The sequence below is a fragment of the Talpa europaea genome, assembly GCF_964194135.1.
Source record: "Talpa europaea genome assembly, chromosome: 11".
NCBI lineage: Eukaryota > Metazoa > Chordata > Mammalia > Eulipotyphla > Talpidae > Talpa > Talpa europaea.
Window position 1 is genome coordinate 68,520,325 of NC_140078.1, and position 17,561 is coordinate 68,537,885.

Genomic DNA, 17,561 nt, shown 5'->3' on the forward strand with positions numbered 1-17,561 from the left:
TGCCTTTCTCCCAACCCACTGGGCCAGGCTGCAGCCTGGACCCTGAGGATGAAGACTGGCACCACAGGAGGACCTGAAGCCATCATGATGGGGCCTTTTCACATCTGACAGGATCTTTCTTCCCATTTCAAAGATGTGAAAACCCACCTCAAAATGACTGATTTCAAGCTTCATGGCTCCTCAGTGGCCAGGGACTGAATGGGTGGCAGACCTGCCCCCTTTAAGGTGTGCCTTCCTGCCCATCTCCCCCATGCATGTGTGCCCTGGCGCTGCGTCTCAGGTGATCCTTTGCCTGGAGCAGCCCACCAGCTTTCCCAGCTGCCTGGCAGTCTCCTCTGGTGATAAACGTTTCCCTTCCCCCCCCTTACTGTCTCCAGGACCCCAGCCAGAGCAGAAACCATAGTCTCCCTGAGCCTGAGCCCTGGAGTGGGAGGGAGGAGATGTGCTCCTTTGCCAAAGCTGGCATTCATGGTCCTTCCCAGTCTGACAACAGCCTCTTGCAGCTTTACTGCGTCCCCTACTCTAAAGTGAAACTCTCCACTGCTTCCTTTAATGGGGTGTCCTCTGCCCACAACCCTTAGCCTATCAGGCAGAGAGAACGGCAGAAACAAGGTTCGGGGTTGTGTTTGCTGAACTGGAAGTAGCCTGTGTGCCTGGAACCCAGAAAGTAAGGGGAAGCACCTGGTATGTGGGGTTGATGAAGCTGGAGAGGCAATAGGAAGGCAATTTAATTTGTCTTTGTCTCAAGAGCAATGGTGGGAGATGTCATTTATAGGAATTTTGGCAGGAAGGTGTGATCAGTTCTACTTTGCAAAAATTTCCCTCTAGAGGCAGGAAGACCCCTGACAGGGCAGTTATAGTTATCCAGGTAGGAGAGAATAGTCCAGACTGACCTCTTCTCTAGGCTCCCCTCTCTGAAGCCCCGACCACTCAGGACTTACTGTGTGGGGGTGAAGCAAGTGATCACCGTGAAGGTTGATTGGAGGATCCCAGGGATTCCCAGCCCAGCTGTAGGCAAACTTGGGACACCCACACAAACAGGAACTGCATTTACTATCCTGTGAGCCCCAGATCCTGGCCCAGAATGTTGAGTTTGTCTGCTGAATGGATGGATGGATGATTGATGAATGGACAGTGGATGGGCAGGCAGATGGACAAATGGACAGCGAGTAGGTAGAAAACTAGATGATTGGAGGAATAAATGACATCTTCCCTGGGACATTCTCTGCTTCCAAGCCATAGAAGGATCCTCGGGCTTGATAAAAGCTCTTGAGTCAGGGCCCCTGATGTTTTGTATGATTCTCTTATACCCCAAATTGTGCTCAGACCTTCCTGATTTCCCAGAGCCCCTTTGTGCTAGAGTTAATTCTTGATTTTTCCCCTTTCCAAACCACCATCCATTTAACTCAGCAAAGTGCCACGCCAACCAACCCTGTCTTTCTGCCACACCAGGGGGAGGCCCAGGAACTTCCTACCGGCCAGCCATCCTTTGAACTGCCTCAGGGCCAGTTCAACTGCCTCCCTGTCCCCTGGAGAAGGGGCTCACAGAGGACACAAAGGCTAGTGGGGTTTCTGGCTTCCGCCTCAGGTTTTATTGCCATGGCCCTCCCTTAGGCCCCACTCTGTTCCCCTGTTCCAGATGCCAGGCAAGCTGGGCCAGCCGTCTCAGCAGGGGAGGGCTTGCGCCTACTCAGAACAGGTCGGGGACAATGTAGTCACTGTGAACACCATCAATCAGCCCCTGCCCATTGTTGTGGACAAACCAGCATGCAACCTTCGTGCCAATGCTGACATCCTTCCTGTAGTCTTTCTGGGAGCCCCTGGAGAAAGGAAAGAGATGCCACAATACATAGGGTGGGCAAGATGGCTGCTAGGCTCATGGCCCTAAGGTTGAAAAGAGGTGTGAAGCTACCAATTCTAGGAGTCCAGAACTCTTTTGTCAAGAAGGAAGTCACGTGGCTATTTCTTCTAGGGGGCCAATTTTGCCCTTTTCCTGATTAGGAGGAATCTCAAGGGAGACAGGTTCCCACAGAGAAATAAGGGTACCCCGCAGAAGATAAGCACTTTCCAGGTCTATGAGTGTGGCCAGAGAGAGCTCTTTCCTATCTTGTTACTGGGCAGACTTGGGATGTCAGGAGCCCCTCACCTGGTGACCTTCAGCTGCTGGTTCTTCACTGTCATTGTGGCTTGTGGCTTTGTGGGGTCAGAACCCAAGTGGATGTCAGACACTTTAAAGTCAATGGGGTGGAAGAATTGTCCTGGGAATAAAAACATTCACACAGTCAGCCCCTGGCCTGGCCACAGGTGACATGGCCACTGGGTTGATGCAAAGGCTGAATGAGGTATTGTGTGCTGGGAATGGGGTGACTAGCATAGTATTTGCCATCAGCTATGGGGCCTGAGCAGCCCAAAGCTTGAAGATTCCATACCCAGCAGCCCGTGTGTCTGTGCCGACATCTGGCGACTGTTAACCACATAGAAGCCCAGGTAGTCCTGGTGGAAAGGATGTTTCTTCCACACCTGGTGCAGGACGACCACAAAGGTAACCCCATCTCCAAAGGAGATCACCATGTTCTTTTTCCTGTTGATGGTCACGGACAGCCTAGGGGAAAGAGGGGGTCAGCAGTTGGGGCCCAGTGTCCATGGCGCTGAGCGCATGAATCAAGGGTATCTATCTTGGTGGGCCTTCCCCCGGCGTGACCCCTGACAACACAAGACTTTGGAGACCAAGTCAAGGGGGTTGGAGAAAAGACGCCTCCTGGATATTGTATATACCCTCCCCTGAGGGTGTTCCTTAACAAGCCGGAAAGGGGCTGTCTAACAGCCTGCAATCTAGTTCCAGTTCAGTATCTGGCTCCCTGTGAGCCTCGGTGGGAGTAGCACTCCTGCCCTTGACTCACAGACTCTGGGAGACATGAAAGAATCTGAGGAGTTTGAGAACTAGCAAATTCAGCCAGAGAAGATGCACATGGGGGGAATGTCAGTATCAGATTTTTAGATCCACTTAATGACCTCTTCCACGCAGCACTTCCCTCAAGGTCAATTGTATGAACTGTCCAGCTTCTGATTCTGGCCCTGATGGGAGCCCAGACATTGTTTAAAGGCCGCCATGGCCATCCCCTCCTGGGGTGGGAGCTAGACTCTGAGGATACCAGATTCTCCTATGACCCCTGTGGATCCCCTGTCCTGGGAGTTATTCAATCCCTCAAGTCCTCCTCTGATTCTCCCACCATAGAGTATTTTGGAGACCCAGTAGTGTGTCCATACCCATCCTGCGAGATCGTGACTGTGTCAAGCCAGCTGAAGGTGCTCTGTATAGCCCCATTCCACAGGGTGATCTTCTCTGGCGTCACCTCAATCCGGGAGTCCATGTGAGCATTGGCAATGCCCAGTTTGCCAAAGTAAGTCTTTGTGGTATTAGAGTGAGGACTGCCTGTCTTGTCACCAATGATCTGCCCGTTAACTGTGAGGCCTGCCAGAGGGACAGGGCAGCAAAACCTTCTGAGTCCAGGCTGGCCTTTAAGGATATGCTTTAGGAGATAGCAGAGTGGAAGCCCCAAGGAGAGACCAACCCTGTCTGCTCCTAGACACTCTTGGGTCATACTGGTTGCTAAGGACCCACATGGATCTGCCCCTTTCCTGGCCAGGGAATGGTGAGAGAAAAACATTCCCTGGACATAGGCTAGGTCCTACTCCCAGGCCCAGGTCATCTTTAACTCTAAACATCTCCCCAGTGCCCCTGGCCCCTGGGATAATACTCAGTAAGTTGATGGCTCTGGTTGTGATCTACATATAGAGATGCATGCATTATGGGCAGAGTGAGGACATGGTCCAGGTGCCCACCTTGGGGGGCTCCAGACCTTCTCAGAAAAAGCCCCTGCCCCAGCCCCAGCCTGTAGCCCACACCTGTGACAGGGTCCTGAATGAGGCGCAGCACTGTGCCTGGGTCTTCATCGATGTTGAAGCAGAGGGCATCATCTTTCTCTGGGACTTGGATGATGAAGTGGGGGTCCCCATCCACTGAGGGCACATCAGAGAGAAGGGGCTAGTTCTGGAGGCCTCTTACTATTCCAGGAAACTCCCCTTACCTCCTGGACAAGCATGAGGTGCTAGCCCTGGACTTTGAGCCTCACCCTAGGAGGAGCCAAGGAACTCACCATAGTAATAGGGTGTTTGAGGTCTGTGGTAGCTGACTGTGGATGCAAAGGGAGAGAAGGTCAAGCTGAACAAGCAACCCTGGGACACCAGGTCCCCCACCCTTCCTGCTCCCTGATCCTCTCAACCCCAGAACTTCTAACATCTGCCCATTCCCAAACAGCCAATTCAGGGAAGGCTCCAGAGGGTAATGGCGCAGGGCTAGGCTGGGCAGTGGGTGGGGCCTATTGCTGCCACATGTACTCACCTGGGTAGATCTTGGAGGAGACCACTACGAGAGAAAACAAAAGGCCATTGTGAATGAGGTCTAGAGGTCCTCCCTCCACCAACCCAAGCCTTCTGCCTGTCTTGGGGCTACTGGGCCCTAGTTGCCAGTAGTACTACTGGGCCCTAGCAGCCAGTAGACAGAGAGTAAGGATGTGATGTGACCCCTAAGCTTAAGTTTTAGAAAAGGGGGATACTTAGGGGACTCCTTTCTAGGACTGGAATACTTTTCTTTATTTTTTAAAAGATTTATTTATTTATGCATACAAGAGCTGGGGCACAGGCCAGAGGTGTGGTGGGGGGGTGGTGGTGAGAGGATTCACTAGAGACCGAGTGGGGAACAGAACAGGAGGATCTACTGAAATACACTGCTGAGGGGAGCAGCGGGCGAGTCAGGAGAGGTCTGCTGTGCCATAGGGGTGCACCCTATGCTGCAATGGCTGCGAATAGCTTCATAGTGCTGCGTCTTAACCCCTTGCGCCACCAGGGAAGGCCCTAGGGCTGGAATACTTTCAGTGCCAGCGGCACAGCATTTTTTTTTTTTTCTGAGAGGCATGTTTTATTTATTTATTTATTTGTTTGTTTGTTTGTTTTGTTTATACAAGCACTGGGTACAGTCAGAAGCGCAGGAGGGTGAAAGAATTCACCAGAGCCAGAGCAGGGAGCAGAGCAGGCAGAAGGACCGAAGTACACTGCTGAGGGGAGCAGCGGGCGGCAGGAGAGGTCTGCGCACCATGTGGGACCCTCCATCGGTGGCCGGGGAGCAGCTGGGGATCGAACCGGTGCCGCAGAGGCCGCGGGCAGCATCGCAACCCAGCATTCAACCGCCGTGCCACTGGGGAGGCCCAAGGCACAGCATTTTGATGTGGCCAACGGGCAAGTTTTTGGATTGTCAACTTCTCTGTCACAAGGAAAGCTCACAGTAGGCCCTGAACTCACCCCTAGTTGGGGTATGGTGAGGCTCAAAGTTGTCTTGTCCTTGGCAGGTAACCTCCCCACACACAAACGCTTGTGCCTGTGCGGCACACAGCAGTGACAGCACCCTGGGCAGAGCTGCTCGGAGAGGAAAGTAGTGACCGGCCCAACGTGCTGTGTAAATTGAACAGCCCGTATTGATGGAGGTGGGGCAGGCAGGCAGGGGCTGGAGAGGCTTGGTGAGGCTCTAATTTATGCTGAGAGATACAGGAAAGCTGTGAATCCCAGCTCAGGCTCTGGACTCAGCCTGCCTGGGATGAAATCCGGGCTTGGCCATCTACCAACAGTCCTCAAGCCTAGATCTAATCTCTCTCTGCCTCAGTTTCCTCACTGTAAAGCGGGAACCATACAAGGACTCTCTCAGAGAATTGCTGTGGGGTTAACTGTTGGTGTTTGATATGGGAAATTGCAAATTTTTGGAGGTCAGAGTAGTTTGTACTGACTGTCCTGCCTGGAGCAGGAGAAGCCCACCCAATAAACTGGCAAGGACCTTGCGACTCAGAGAGAGGCAGAGCCTGGCCCAAGGTCACTTGTGAATTGGCAGCAGAACTGAGACCTGAGCCCAAGCGTCCTGAGGGTGCCTCCCTGGGGTTGGCATTCCCTGTGCTTGGAGAGACCTCCTTGGCTAATGTCTTGTCTCCCTATTGGGATACCCACCTAGCTGCTGGCTAAAGCTCACCTGCTGCATCCGTAGACCCTGAGAGAGAAAGAGGAGAAATGCATCAGAAGCCACAGACTCCTGGTTATCCAGGCTGAAGTAACTGAGTTGCTGCCTGGCCAAACTGCCCTAAGCTGAGGGTCTCCCAGCAGCCAGCAGGACCCCATAGGATCCCCCCTGGAACCAGGAGCTCCTGAAGGCCAACAGTGTGGCCTGGTCTAGCTCATTGTCTCCCTGGCTCTGGCCCCAGCCCCCACCTTCCACCCTTCTTTCCCAGCTACAGGGACACTCAGGACTCCCTTCTCAGGGCTGATATAACAGATCTGGTCCCAGCCTCCAGTTCTCAGGTCTCTTTCCCCATAATCCCCAGGTGACTGCTCCAGGCCTAACTTCCAGCTAGAAGTGCTTCTCCTTGTCTGAGTCCTTCAATGCTGTGTCTTAAGTCTTTCATTGACAAGGACCCTACAAGGACCCTTTACTCACATCCTTTTAGAGACTCAGAAGCTCCTCTTCCCACAACCCTCACTGTCCATGTTGACAGCTTCACTCCTTTACAACCCCCCTCACCAGCTTTTGGCCTTTTTTCCTTCAATCCCCTGTGGCCCTGGCCCTCTTCAGCAGTTCTGGATCTTTCCAACCTGGCCAACTCCCAGCACCCAAGGCTCAGTTCCTAAAGGAAGGTCCAAACTCTGGACAACACGCACCTTCACCAGGCTTGTCAGCGATGGATGTCTGGTCCTCATTGTCCTCAGGCTTAGTCACCACCATGGAGGTCAGTGGAGTCACAAAGTGGTACTTGAGGGACAGGTCCAGGGCCTGGGCTGTGAGGTTCTCCTTCTCCTCACCATGGGCATTCTTGCTATGGGGAGGTGTGGAATGGGAAGATCAACCAAGATCAGCTCCTTGCCTGCCTTCTCCTGATCTGACTCCCCAGGGGCAGTGCAGGGATGCCCTCCACCTAGGGTAGAGCCCACTAGACCTCAGAAAAGATTGGTTCACCATCCCTGGGACAGATAGACAAGCCCTGTTTCCTCTCTGGTTCTCAGTTTTCCCACCTATAAAATATGAGGGGCTTGAAATGGCCACTGCCATAATCCCTCATAATAGTGTCTGCAAGCTGAACTCTTAGCACTTGCCAGACCCTGTGTCAGAGGCCTTACAGTCTAGTCCCATGTAAAAGAAAGCAGATGTGGCCCTCAAATGGGCCCAAGTTCCGCCCTCTGTGTGCAGCCTCACCATCTCTTTTGGCCCATGCTGGGTGCAGGGAACAGGATGCTTAAGGTGCCCCCAGGCTTCCTCTTAAACCCCAGATGCCAAACTGGACTCTGCCCCTGGAAAAGCATCCTGTGGATCTAGGCCAAGAAGAGGGCAGGGCAGCTGGATGTGCACCTGGGCATATGGCTAAGTTTTCCAACTCTTGGACTTCCCAGAGCATAATGAGTACAGGGACACAGGAATGTGCTGGGCACCTACAGGGGTCTGGGTGTGGGATTGGGCTATATGAAGTGTAGGCCAGGGTCACCGTTTATCTAGCAGCTGCTCAATGGTGAGGTAGGCCCAGAGCCGCTCAATGTAGTCCCCAAAAATGTAGTCCTGTTCCTTCAGGGCCTTCTCCATCTCCTTCATGTCCACCTCTTCTGTGAAGGTCAGATCATTGACAGCCTGCAGTAGGGATGGGAGGAAGTGAGAAAATTGAGAGCTAGAGGCCGAGAACCAGGTGGGCTCTATTGAGGATCCACCACTGCCAGGAGGCTGGAGCCCTATCAGTGCTGATTCCCCATCCCTTCTTACCCCATGACCCTTCACATCTGCCTTGAAATGGCTCAGGTCCTTGTCCACCAGTTGCCCAGCCACCACAATCTCGGAGCCATCATAGAAGTGCTGGTAAGTGTTCTTGGTGAGGTCCATAATGGCGTTGGTAGGGTACTCCATCTCCACGTCCGTCAGCAATGGGTTGGCTATCTCCTCATAGAAACCCTGGAGTCCAAAGAGGGGACCTGGTCATCTCAGGCCTCCAGGGTGGTCAGTATCCTACTGACACCTTAGCGAGTCCTTGAGTCCCCCAGGCTGATCTAGTTCTGGCTTCTGATCTCCATGTCCATGTGTCCTGACTCTGCCCTGCAGTTTGTGGGCATCATCCCTATCCCCCGGGTAGAGACTGGGAAGAACAGAAAAGGAAGAACAGAGTTGTCAGTACATAGAAAGTATTCAAGAAACATCGGTTGGAATGAAAGTAAGATGTAAAGGAAAGTTGATGTGGAGTGGGAGCACAGCCACCCAGAGACAGATAGGGATAAAGGCCTGGGGGCCACTGCAGACAGGAGATGAGGTCCCTGCCCTGGGAGAAATGGGGTTGCCAGAGAGAGCAAATACAGCACCACGTAATTAAGTATGAGTGTCAGATAAACCGAAAATCATTGGCATAAATATGTCTGCTATGGGTTGACTCTGCCTTAAAACACTATGTTAAAGTCCTTATCCCTGGGCCCTCAGGACATGGCCTGATTTGGGGAGAGGATCCTCACAAAGATAGCAAGTAAAGATAAGATCATCTGGTTGGGCCCTAATCCAGTGTCTGGTGTCCTTACAAAAGGGGAAATTTGGACATAGAAACAGACATACGCACAGCGAAGACCATGTGAAGAGAAGGGCACCTTGATTCTAGCCCTCTGGTCTCCAGAACTGTGAAGCTATGGCTTTATGTCATTTAAGCCCCCCCGTTTATGGTATTTTGTTACAGCAGCTCTAGCAAACCAATACAATGTCCTATGCACTATTTGCTGCAAGTTTACATTAAAATATCATTTAATGTGTCAAAAATTCTTTTTTTCCAACACAGGCCATACTATGTTTGGTCTGGCAGTCCTACAGAGGAAGCAGGTCTGTTCATGGGTAACCCAAAGACAAAATCAGAACCATTGCAGGTGGATAAGAAATAGCCAGACGTCTATTTTAAGTCACACAAAAGCTCTTTCTAATAACTGAACTCATCTCAGGGTGCAACCGCACCTGAGGGAGTAACGAGCCACTCGTTCTGGGGGCGCGCACGACAAGGTGTACCTGCAACTGCAAATCGGCATCAGAATCCTCATAAATGCGCCGGGCAAATCCATTGTTTTCCAGGGCCATATTCTCCAGAAAATTATAATTCATGCTGTAGCCAAAACCCAGGTTATATAAGGGGAACTTGCCCCCAATGGCCTTCCGCACTTTCTCTTGGATTGCTTCTGGGTTACTTACACCTGCAGAGAAGGGGGTGCCCGTGCTCCAGCCACAACCCTGGCAATGTCAGAACTAGATCTGTCTGGAGATGCCTGACTATTGCACATGTGGAGTTGGTGGCATCATTGCCATGAACCCATAGGGACAGAGGATGGAGAGCCCTAGCTGGGGGAGGCAGGCCCCTGCTCTTGAGGGGCTCACAGACTGTGGGGGACCCTGGATAGAGCTACTACAGAGCCAGGGACCACAGCCAGGCACTCTGCCACACCCGTCTGCCTCACCAACATTTGCGTCCCCGTCAGTCAGCATGATGAGGATGGAGGTGCTCCTCCGTGGGACCAGATTCTCCTCCTGGGCCTTCTTCAGCATGTTGATGCCTGTCATCATCCCGTCATGGATGTTGGTTACTAGTTCACAGACAGACAGACAGCACCATGGGAGGCAGTCCTCCAGGTGCCAGCATGAAGGAGGTCGGAACTGCAGGCCCTGCTCATGTGCCCAAGAACCCTGTCCTCCAGACCAGGTGGTGCAAGATAAATAGTGACTGAATGAATCAGGGAGTGGTGAATGAATGCCTTTTTCAAGCGGGGATAAAAGGATGGGCCTCTTAGAACTGCCGGAAGGATGGCAGCGTGAAGTAATTATAAAAGCAATTGGGAAAACAGTGGGTAACTCTTCTTACTATGGGAAGAGGAAAGCAGTGGGGAGCAGTACAGAGGTCACCTGTGATTTTTTTCCCATAAGAAACAGCCAAGGATAAGTGTTCCCTGTGGTCTCATCTTGACAAGATCATATGTTAGAAACAGAAAGAATGGGTTTCCCACTCCCACAGAGAAGATATCTTAAGATCAAGCCTAGGTAACCCCACCCCCAATGCCATAGGTGTTGGGGCCTGCAGGGGTTGGGACCACAGAGCCTCTGCCCCAGGCAGGAGGGAAAGAGGCGCCTCAGGCAGAGTTGCAACTAGACACATCTGCTCTCCCCTCCACTCTTACACATTAAAGCCCTAATACTCTTCACAAACTCCTTGGCTTCCTGGATGTTCTCAGGGGTGGCTTGAATTAATTTGTCTTTCCATGTGGTCACATCAGTACTGAACAGTATGAAATTCAGGTAGTCTTCTGGCTTCATGTCCTCTAGGATTCTGAGGAGGGCATCCTTTGTCTGAGAAGAGAAAGACAGGCAGCCCAGGGCTGGGAGATCAAGCAGCAAACATCCCGGAGCCGCGCTGGCCCAGGTTGGCAGTGGGCCCACGCTGTCTGCAAAAAAGGGGGCCAGATGCTTTGTGCCTTCTTTTATCCTGTCCCTTCCTCCTTCTTACTAGAAATATCAGCTTTGTCTACTTTAAAAACAAAAAACAAAAACACCTTACCTCCCTCCCTGCCCCACTTGCACAGGAGGAGTACCTACCTGACTTAATTTCCGACCTAGCATGGAGCCACTGACATCAATCACGAAGACCACATTCTTAGGCACCACTGGAAGGTCTTTAGGTGCAAAGAAATGCACAAAATAGCCATTGACGATCTGGAAAGGGGAGAGAGAGAGACTGGAGGCTGATGTCACTTTAGCAACCTCACATTGTATCTACTAGCCCAATTGAAAGATGAGCTCTCCCACCCACTGGGGATGCCACACCAAAGCCCTGGACTGCCTGCTATCCCCTTGCTGTACAGGAAACTTGACCTTGGGCACTAGATTCAGCTGCAGCCCCTCCCCACAACAGCCCTTACTCCACTTCGATGGGAAATGGAGCAGGCCGTGGAGTCAGCTGGTGGGTACCTGCAAGTTAGCTGGAGACTCTCTGTTCACATCATAGGAGATGGTTAAATCTCCGTCAAGGAGGGAGTCTGTACAGTTTGGGCATGAACGCTGTTGATCCAAGCTGGGCTTGAAGGATACATGGCCCTGGGGAGAAAGATGGAGGGACTGGCTCAGTTTGGCCAGGGTCTGCCCTCTGCAGGCCTCAGCCCAGGGATGCTCTGGGGAGCAGAAGCATAGCCCTTCTGAGGAAGCACCTGTAGGAGGGCACCTAGGCACTACATCCGGCATGTGCTTGCTTTTTGGAGCACTTCTCTGCCCCTCAGAGACTAGGGCTCCTTGGAGGCAGAGGCCTTGTCGACTCAGCCATTTTCTCTCTCTCTGTATACTATCCTTTAGCTCAGCCTATCTTGGCGCTCAGCAGCAAGAAGCCACTTAAGGAAGGGAGTTATGCACTGTGACCATGTTGGGTGGAATTGCATGGGTTGGAGAGGGGGGAGGTGGGGGAGGGAAGAGATCAGGAGCAAGAGGGCCAGAGGCCTAGGACAGGGCACTGCCCAGCAGAAGCCAGCAGCCCTCTGGGCGTGTGCTCCTGGGGTCTTCACCTGGAAGTCCTACGTGACTGAGGTTTGTTGTGTACGCAAACGTTTATTCACGCCTTGCCCATAACTAGCAAGGTCCCTGGTATAGTTGGGGATTTTGAGGACCAGAGCCAAACACCAGCACCAAGAATGAAATTCTCTTTCATCTTTCACCCCCCAAAGTATACATCAAAATGACTCCCTGTGGCGCCCTTATCCTCACTTATCAAATAGGATGCAACCAGGCTTCAAGATGGTTCCCCTACCTGCCAGCATAGTTGAGACCCCAATTTCTCTGGCAAGTAATCAGCAAGCAGCCCCCTGCCTCTAGCATCCTCACACCTGACCAAAGTAGCCATGGAGAAAGATGATGCATCTTTCTCTACTCATTGCATCAGCCCAGCCTAGGGTTCAACATGTCCCACTAGGGTTGGTGCCTGCTAGGGCAGTTACCCTGCCCCTGCCCCCCAGGCCTAAGAAGTGTCTATACCACCTTTTTCCCTGAGAAGGACTTGGTGAGAGCACTGGCCAGGAGGTCATTGGTGATGAATGAAGCCTTAGCGTCCAGCATGCTGATGCCCTGGGGCTCGAAGATGTCTGCATGGATCTGAAATGGTCAAAGGTGAGGAGGGGTCACTCAGTGACAGTACAGAGGCCGGCCTCCAGGACAAGGCCGAGGGGCAGGAGATGGGCCAGTCACAGTGCAGGGGCGGTCTCTAAGACAACTTTGTGATGGCCAAGCCTGGTGTGTCCCATCAAGAAAATGACCACAAGGACTTAGAAAAAGGTACTCTGACCCCCAAAGCTCTTCTACCACCTTCCAGATGGTGCCCCACATTCCACCACTAAAGCGTCTGCATGGGCTTTCAGCTCTGAGGTAGGTAAAATTGCCCACATAACCAATTGCAAGCATGAGAGAGACATTGATACTGCCTCCAAGGGCCCAACAACCAACCTAGATCTGCCAGGTCTAGCCCAAACTCCTCCCCTTAGCCCCCCATTGCACTAGCCAGAGACACTCTATTTCCCCCCCAACACGCCACCCCAAGGCTCCTCAGCAAAATGGTGGGAACTGGGCTCCTCTTCTGGGTTCTTCCTTGGAGCCCTCCCCAGCACCCCCACCCTGCCTGCGGTTTCGACAGGAGTGGCAGGAGCTGTCTATTACCTCAAAGTGCCTGACCAGTTGCTTGGGCTTGATCTTGAGGTACATCTCGTACTTGCCCTTGTGTCTCTTCAGCAGCTCCTCGTAGGTTAGCTCAAAGGTGACTTTGCTGCCTGCAGCCACATTGACCGAGACGGTGAATTTCTCCAGCTTTCTCCCAGAGGCCCTGAATAGGGGTGCAAGACAACAACTGCCTGAATCCTGCACAAGTCAGTCCTGCTTGGGCCTTGGTTTCAAGTCTTAGCCCCTTGAGGAAGACCTCTAATCACTTTGATCCTCAGTTGCCTTGATTTCAAAATGGGATAGTGTGAAAATGATGGACATATTTTGCTATAGTAATATGGTGTAATAGTAGTGTAATGTATTAAAATGTATTATAACAATATAATAGTAGTAACTGTATAATAATAATAATAATAATAATAATAATAATAATAATAGCTGTGCCCTTATAGCCCAAATATTCTCCCCAAGGTCTTGGGGGGAGGCGGGTCCTGCACTTACTTTACCAAGCCAGCTGTCTTGCCCTGAGACACGGCCTTTTCATACTGCTTCTTGGCGACTTCTTTCTCTTTGATGTTCCCAGGGTAGGTAACACCATCGATGGTCCTGCAGGAAAAGGGAGTCAGGGGCTCATGCTGGGCCAGACTCCCCTCGTGATCCCAGAGCCGACTGCCATGGTGACACCTACAAGGTGAAGTTGGTGATGAAGGCGGTCTTGGGCAGCTCCACGTCAAAGGAGACCTCCTTGGCGGTGTCTGCTCGGTTGACAGCCCGTGTGGTGACCACATTGTGAGCAAAGCGGGAGGTGACTTTGCTGCTGATCTTGGTACTATAGATCTCGATGCCATTAACCACCTGTGGCAGAGGTGAGTAGTGACCAGCAGGCGTGAGCACGGAACTCCAGCCCCTCACAAGCTCCCCTCTGCAGCTTCCAAAGTCCCTGTCTGGTCAGTGACTCCTCCATTCTCCTAGTCACACATGTCAGACGCTGGGTGGCATCCTTGATCCCAGGTTCAATGGACACCAATGCTCTTCATTCTCAGTTCTTTCATCTGTCTGTGTGAAACTGTAGCCAGTAAGTTCTTGTGAAAACCCAAATCTGATCCTGTCCTTCTCCTGCTTAAAGCTCTCCCCTGTTCCCATCACCTTCAGGACAGTCTTCCATGGCTGAGTTCCTCCAGGCAGGTCCTGCCTTCTCGGCTCACTCCTCGCTCCAGCCATACTTTGCACCAGGAACACCTGCCTTAGCTCTTCCAGCTCACATTTCATGCCTCCTCTTTAAAAGAACCGCACGGGCACACCCCCTGCCTGCCTCCTGTATCCTTCGGTCATCGCCTGACTCTCCCAATAGGCACTTAGAACCCATGCCCAGAGCAGCGCGTGGGGAGGACCTGCATGCCCCCACCCCCTCTTTCCAATGTGGGTGGTGGGCTGAGGGAGACTCTGGGAAGACATCTGGGATAAACATAGATAGAAAGGTGTTTTGTGAGGGTGTGATGGACCACTTAGAAGTTGTATGGGTCTGCCAGGCCAGGTAGCCATGAGCTGTTTGCCAGCTGAGAGGGAACTGTCACTAAGGCCCACCCCTTCAGATGTTGAGCAACCAGCTCCATCCTGCCCTGATGAAAGTTCTTACCCCTTCTGGGAGGCTCCGTTTCTGCAAAAGTAAAAACAAACAGAGATTAGACCGAGGCCAAGGCCACTGTGATCTGGGAGCAGGCTCGGTACCGAGGTTCCAGTGCAGTGGTAACAGCCCAACACACACTCTGACATAGATATTGAGGGGCCTCTGGACATAGAGCCACATGTCAGAGTAGGAAGGGCTCTGAACAGATGGGGAAACTGAGGTCCAGAGAGGGAGGTATCCAGGGCAGAAGGGCAGGCGAGCCAAACCCAGCACTCCCCGCTGCCCCACATAGCCCTTCTCACGGTTTGTCCCTAGGCCCCAGGCACTAGGAACTCCTCCCAGAGTGCCCCCCATGGCACCCCATTTTGCTCAGGTCAGCCCTGCCTTTATATCAGAGATGGCTTCATACCTTCAGTGAGACAAGCACATGGTGCCTTGCCCGCTTACCAGGTGGGGAAATAGAGGTGTAGGGAGACTGAAGAACTTTGCCCAGAGTTAGACAGCTGATCTGGAGCCCGGTTCCCCCTAACATCCAGCTCTGTCTCCTGAAGCTCGCTGCCTGGCCTTCTGCCTCCTCTCCCCACGTGGAGGACTGCCCAGCCTGGGGCCTCTGTCCACTGGAGAGGCCAGATGGTGAAGAGGGAGCAAACTCACCACTAATGGCCAGGAAGGGCTTCTTGGGATGCCAGAGACCACCAAGCAGGAGAGCAGGGCCAGAAGGAGGTGAGGCCACCTGGCAGATGCCATTGCTGAGCACGCAAGCCAAGACTGCACTCCTTATATGACCGAGCCTGCTGTTTTTCGAGTGGGATCAGTGACCTACAGCCGGGGGCGGGAGGAGGGAGGATCCTCCGGGAATCCAGGGTGTGGGTGGAGTAACAGCTCTGGACCTGCCCCTACCTAGGGGTCCTGATGGGTATTGTCAACAGTGTCGGGAATTCAGTCCTGAAATCTGGGTGACTTGCAGCTCCAGGGAAGCGGAAGTTGTGTGTTGGCAAATGGGCCTAGGACTTTTCAGCATCATTGCCCCGACCCTGCTCTCAAGGAAAGGGCTTCCTTTCTCAAGGAAGCCAGGGCACAAACTAAACCCATCACCCCAAAGCAGGGATCTTCCCAGCTGAAGTCCTTGTTCATGACCCTTTGAAGATTTCCATCAGCCCAGAGTAAGGACAAACCACGAGTCTCAAGGCTCAGCTCTCACTGTGATCTGGCTCCAACTTGCTTCTCCTCCCATTGGTGTACCCCACCTCTGCACAAGGCTTCTCTCATCTCCCCCTCCAGCCCCAGCGCCCCTTCTCCGAGACCTTTGTCTTTTGTCCCCTAGCCAACCTCGGACAACCTGCTCCAGGCCCTAAGCATCCTGAGGACCTGCTTAGTGATACCTTATGTTGAGGTTTATGTGTTAGGCCTGATTGTGCCCCCAGACTCCCAGTTCCTGGAAAGTCAGGTCGTGTCATGAACATCACTGTGTTCCCAGAGCCTGGTTAGGGACTTGGCTGCCCTCAGCCTTTTGGAGAGTCCTTTCCCAACAGTCTCCAGTGAGGATGGCACTCTGACCTCCAGGACAATAGGACCTGAAGAGGAAGCGTTTGTTCCCCTCCTCTTGGGTGCTGGCACTATTAGGGGCAAAGGATGTCCTGAGCTAATTCCATACAGGCTTTGTGGACTCCACCCCCACTCCAGACCAAAGCCATCAAGACACTAGAAATGACAAATCCCATCATCACCAAAGGGAGGTTTGCTGGGACCTGAGGGTGGAGTTAAGCTGCCAGGTTTGGTATAAAATCAGACACGTGGGCCTTGGGTCTCTCTCTTGGCTTCACGGCTCCTGCCTTTCCAGCAGCTGTCAGTGTGCCATTGGGATTCCAGGTCAGCGGAACAGGTAGGATGCATTTAAGACTTTATTTCCCTCTTTTCTCCCTGAGTTGTACATTTCCTCACTTCCCCTTCCCTGGTAAATAAACCTTTTATTAACCTTTTGTGTGTGCCTGCAGTTGAGTATTAATAAGTCTCTTTTGAGCGCGCGGGTGAGGACCCACAGTCAGGCAACCGTTTTATATTGGGGTTGCCCTGTAACAGTTTGGTGCACAACGTGATTTCCAAGTTACACCCGTGGTTGACCAGCCCAAAGCAACTTTCCTTGCGTTGGTCACCATAAGCGCACTAGGTCTGCAGGACTCGCAGTGTAATATTTGTCACAAGTCTTGAAAAGTCTGCTTTTTTCCCTTCCATACAGCTCTCTCTTGTGGGTGTGTTTTTGACCCAAACATGGCCTCAACCATGAGCTTACACAGTTTTATCCCTAGCTTGAGTTCTTTCAGTTTTTTCCGGCCTTGAGTTTGAGCAGCCTTTTTCCGTTAAATATTACCACCAGTTTTATAAATGTAAATAATTTGATAAAACCTGGTATGTGGCACATGATTTTACTCCTGTATACATACATGGGTGATTTACAAGCCATCCTTTTACAATCTGTGCTTCTGGTGTTTTTTGGTAATGTGTGTAAGTGCCATTTGCTACATTCTTGGTTCTATGAGAGGTAGATGTTCTACTTCACATACTGAGAATGTGCAACAACACATTCAGGCTCTTAGCTATGCAACAACAAACTCAGTCTCTTAACTTAGCTATGCAATAACAAATTCAGGCTCTTGATTTAACTACTAAGAGTATGAGGGATGAAAATCGTACCATTTTTGAGCCAGCTTTTAAAAGCATGCAGGATCAAGCTTTTAAAAGTAGCTTCCATCTCCCAATGGCTTCCACTACCTCGTCCTGCAGATGGCTGAGAAATAATTGAAGGAGCATGTCCACTCTTCTTTGCTCATCCTAAGGAATTCATATTTATACTTGTGGAGGAAAAAAGGGGATATAAATTTAATAAAGAATAAGAAAAGGGAATAGAGTTCATTCATCCATTTCATATGCAGGACCAGATACAGGCTGCCCTCCATAAATTGGCTATGACAGAGGCTTGGCTGATGGCACAGAGAAGAGATAAACCTTCCCCTTCCCATGAGGACTGCAAGAGGGCAGAGTTAGAAGAGGAGGATTATCATTTGTTAAATACTTTAACTAAATCAGGACAAAGTCCTTCTCCGTGTGACAAGGTCCCTCCTGCACAGACTCCTGAGGCTTCACAGCCTGCATTGC

General features: G+C 51.8%; 1 protein-coding gene across 3 annotated transcripts; it reads right to left on the reverse strand.

Moving 5' to 3' along the window:
* Positions 1-1,690: 1,690 nt before the first annotated feature.
* ITIH3 (inter-alpha-trypsin inhibitor heavy chain 3) lies at positions 1,691-15,155 on the reverse strand (the record flags this gene model as incomplete). Of its 3 annotated transcripts, none has more annotated exons than XM_084247391.1 (20): positions 1,691-1,820; positions 2,147-2,258; positions 2,430-2,602; positions 3,268-3,472; positions 3,907-4,020; positions 4,158-4,193; positions 6,757-6,911; positions 7,575-7,714; positions 7,844-8,029; positions 9,113-9,294; positions 9,556-9,681; positions 10,270-10,438; positions 10,685-10,801; positions 11,057-11,182; positions 12,110-12,223; positions 12,782-12,944; positions 13,283-13,387; positions 13,470-13,636; positions 14,418-14,438; positions 15,063-15,155. In XM_084247391.1, the coding sequence occupies 20 exons, from the start codon at positions 15,153-15,155 to the stop codon at positions 1,691-1,693; spliced, it is 2,634 nt and encodes an 877-aa protein (XP_084103517.1). The 3 variants fall into 3 exon arrangements, with proteins under 3 accessions (XP_084103517.1, XP_084103516.1, XP_084103518.1); XM_084247390.1 differs by having other exon boundaries at positions 6,748-6,911; XM_084247392.1 differs by lacking the exons at positions 3,907-4,020; positions 4,158-4,193; positions 6,757-6,911 and having other exon boundaries at positions 3,268-3,353; positions 7,685-7,714.
* Between the last annotated feature and the right edge of the window lie 2,406 nt (positions 15,156-17,561).